The sequence below is a fragment of the Cherax quadricarinatus genome, chromosome 1, assembly GCF_038502225.1.
Source record: "Cherax quadricarinatus isolate ZL_2023a chromosome 1, ASM3850222v1, whole genome shotgun sequence".
NCBI classification, from domain to species: domain Eukaryota; kingdom Metazoa; phylum Arthropoda; class Malacostraca; order Decapoda; family Parastacidae; genus Cherax; species Cherax quadricarinatus.
The window spans coordinates 68936326-68939715 of NC_091292.1; the positions used below are offsets into that span (position 1 = coordinate 68936326).

Genomic DNA, 3390 nt, shown 5'->3' on the forward strand with positions numbered 1-3390 from the left:
AAAAAGCAGTGAACTAGATGGACAGAAATCAAAGAAGTAATTGTCCAGGAGCCAGAGAAGTAGTTCTCCAGTAGGTAGAGTAGTTATCAAGGAAGCAAAGAAGTAGTTGTCCAGGAAGCAGAGACGTACTTGTCCAGGAAACGGAGAAGTAGTTGTCCCGGAGGCAGAGTACTTGTTCAGGAGACAGAGAAGTACTTGTCCAAGAAGCAGGGAATTAGTTGTCCAGGCGGCAGAGCAGTTGTCCAGGAGGCAGAGCAGTTGTCCAGGAGACAGAGAAGTAGTTGTCCAAGAAGCAGGGAATTAGTTGTCCAGGAAGCAGAGCAGTTGTCCAGGAAGCAGAGCAGTTGTCCAGGATGCAGAGCAGTTGTCCAGGAGGCAGAGCAGTTGTCCAGGAGACAGAGAAGTAGTTGTCCAAGAAGCAGGGAATTAGTTGTCCAGGAAGCAGAGCAGTTGTCCAGGAAGCAGAGCAGTTGTCCAGGAGGCAGAGCAGTTGTCCAGGAGACAGAGAAGTAGTTGTCCAAGAAGCAGGGAATTAGTTGTCCAGGAAGCAGAGCAGTTGTCCAGGAAGCAGAGCAGTTGTCCAGGATGCAGAGCTGTGCGTAATAAGTCACTGATGTTGAGGGTGAGTGTGATGTCATCTAGCGGTGGAGGTCGTTCCTATCACCGGTCTTGTATGTGCGTTATATTCGTTTTTTTTTTATATCAGAGTCTGCTGGAGTTAAACAAGCAGATGTAGACTAAGTTTACTGTCGGAATACTTAGTTAAGTTTAGGTTAATGGGGTTTACAGCCTGCCTATTATAGTAGGGTTTTAAGGCTGCACGTAAGTTTGTCTCAATCAGATGAGTATATTTTAGTCCCTGAAATATTGATTAAAGTAAGCTTCAGCATATATACACTGAGAGAAACATACCTCTCTGTGTATACCTTCTGGGATTTGTTAAATTCTTCAGTTTCCGTAAGTACAGACGCCGTTATGCCAAACATTGTTATTAGTGGAAGTGGATACGAATAATACACACACAATCAGCCAATTTTATTTCAAAATATGTGACATAAATAAAAATAACAGCCATAATAAAGCCAAGTGCAATTAAAAAAGACTTAGTTTCTATATATAAATCTAATATTGTGTTATTCCAGAAGCATTAAATCCGTAATGGTTTACGTTGTGGCCGCGTGAGGCGCTATTATGGCATTTAGTGCCACATCAGTGCCACCACGGCCTGAAGGGCCTGGTGTCTGCAACGAGTTGTAAAATGATAAAAAAAATAGGATAAATTACATAACTAAGAAGTGAATTGTCTGACTCTCATTCGCTACAGTAGCTAAGATGAAATCCGAGATTCAATTTATTAAGGGTAGTTATGTTTACAACCTAAACTACGCACTACGTTACATCCAGTGAATTTGTCTGCAGTTCTTGAAGGAGCTACGTACGATCAGTTCCATCAATCAACACTCGCCAGGCTGGCTACACACACCTGCAGGATTTTTTTTTTTTAACTTTTGGTATTGGTAAATAACTTTGCACACCTCGAAGCTAACAGCTTCGTGACAGAATCTTTGTTTACAGTTTTTTTATCTGAAGGTTGATACACTTTTGTTTTATGCCCTTTAACTATTTACTTTCTTGCTTTTACCAAGATTTTTGAGTTATTCCCCGTAAATCTTCTGCAGTTATTTACAAAGTAGGAATGATTTTTGTCAAGTAGGTGACTTCCTCTCACGCAAAAGAAGCAGTGGTATTCCCTATTAATAATCACAAATGTTTTTATACAACACGAAAGTTAGTGAGGTAAGCATGATCTTTGAAGAACTGCAGAGTCATGTTAGAGGAAGTTGAGGGTCAGTCAGTGTGGGAGAGCAGTGCTTCATCAGGCTTCTGCACATTGTAGCCTCTACTCTCACGTTTGTTTGTTTTTATTTCGACATTATAAGAGCAGTTGCTGGATTCATGATTAACTGTTTCGCCTCATACACCGGCTTTTAAACCTCACAGTTAGCTGTTTACCCTGACACAACGGCTGTTGAACCTTCCAGTCAGCTGTTTCCTTATTCTTGACTCGCCCATGCCTCTGACCCTGCCCCTCCTCCCTCTCCCCCCTCCCCCCAAGTTGACGATGCCCGCTGTCGCCGCCGCCGCTGCTGCCGCTGCTGTTGCTGTTACTGTTGCTGGCCTCTTCACTTCCTCTTGCCGAAGCAGCTAACGGCATTGAAGGCGCACTGTTTCCAGTAGGAGCGCTTCCTCTGCAGGTCCTTGATGTCAGCGTTGTTTCTCAGGCGTTCCACCATCTGCTTGGCGAAGAGGTAGTTGATGAGTGCAGCGTCCAGGGATCCATCGTCGTCAACCAGCTGTGGGAGAGATAAGATATGTGTGAGAAATGATGCTGTGGGAGAGATAAGACATGTGTGAAAGATGGTGCTAGAGAGACATAAAAGATGTGTGACAGATGGTGCTGTGGGAGAGATAAGAGATGTGAAACATAATGCTGTGGGAGAGATAAAAGTGAGAGAGGGTGGTATGGGAGAGGCAGAGAAGTAAAGGATGGAACTGTGGGAGAGGCAGAGATGTGAGCGGAATGATACGTTAAAAGAGACTTATTAGAGAGAGACAATAACTAAAGAGATTGTAATATCTGAACCTTTAAACGTGTGGTGTTTTAATATATTTTCACAGAGGGAATATTACAGAGTGGGTTCATGAAATTACTTGTCGCTTAAAAAATCTAACAAATTAATGAAAATAATAATATCCAGTCACATAAATAAATAAAATATCCAGTCACATAAACAAATAATTAATATACATGAATAGAGAAAATTCTTAAAGGAGGATAAAACATCAATTAGATATATTTAAACGAAGAAGGAAATAGAGAATATTGAGAGAGTCTGGTTGTGTTATATAATCACTGTATACACTGATGCTGAGTGCGCCGGTTCGAGTCCTGCTCTGGTATGAGATTATGTTTTGGTCATATGTCGAAAAGGTCCAATGAGCGGATCTTCGTAGGCCTAAGACAATCGTTAGAAGAACTTTTTCATTCTTGACAAAATGTCAACAAGAACATAAACCGAAGCATCGTTACATTTTTGCTGGATCATAAGAGGGAAGACGAACACCAGGGAAAATATTGAGGATAAGATAGTGCAGTAAAAAAATAACGTTGTGGGTAGACAGGAAGAGAGAGAGGAAAGAAAAGTTGTGTGTAAACAGGAAAACAGAGAGAAGTGAGGAAGGGTGTGGACGTAGACAGACAGAGGTAAGAAAGGTTATGGGTGGACAGGAAGACAGAAGTAAGAAAGGTTGTGGGTAGACAAGAAGACAGAGACAAAAAAAAAGTTGAGGGTAGACAGACAGACATAAGAAAGCCTGAGTAGACACAAA

General features: G+C 41.8%; 1 protein-coding gene across 1 annotated transcript; it reads right to left on the bottom strand.

Annotated features, from left to right (window-relative positions):
- Positions 1–1023: 1023 nt before the first annotated feature.
- On the bottom strand, positions 1024–2354 carry LOC138852371 (prohormone-1-like; the record flags this gene model as incomplete). The annotated part of the gene is given in 1 exon segment (XM_070082629.1): positions 1024–2354. A coding segment is annotated over 1 exon segment (171 nt), but the record flags the coding sequence as incomplete, so codon positions are not given.
- Between the last annotated feature and the right edge of the window lie 1036 nt (positions 2355–3390).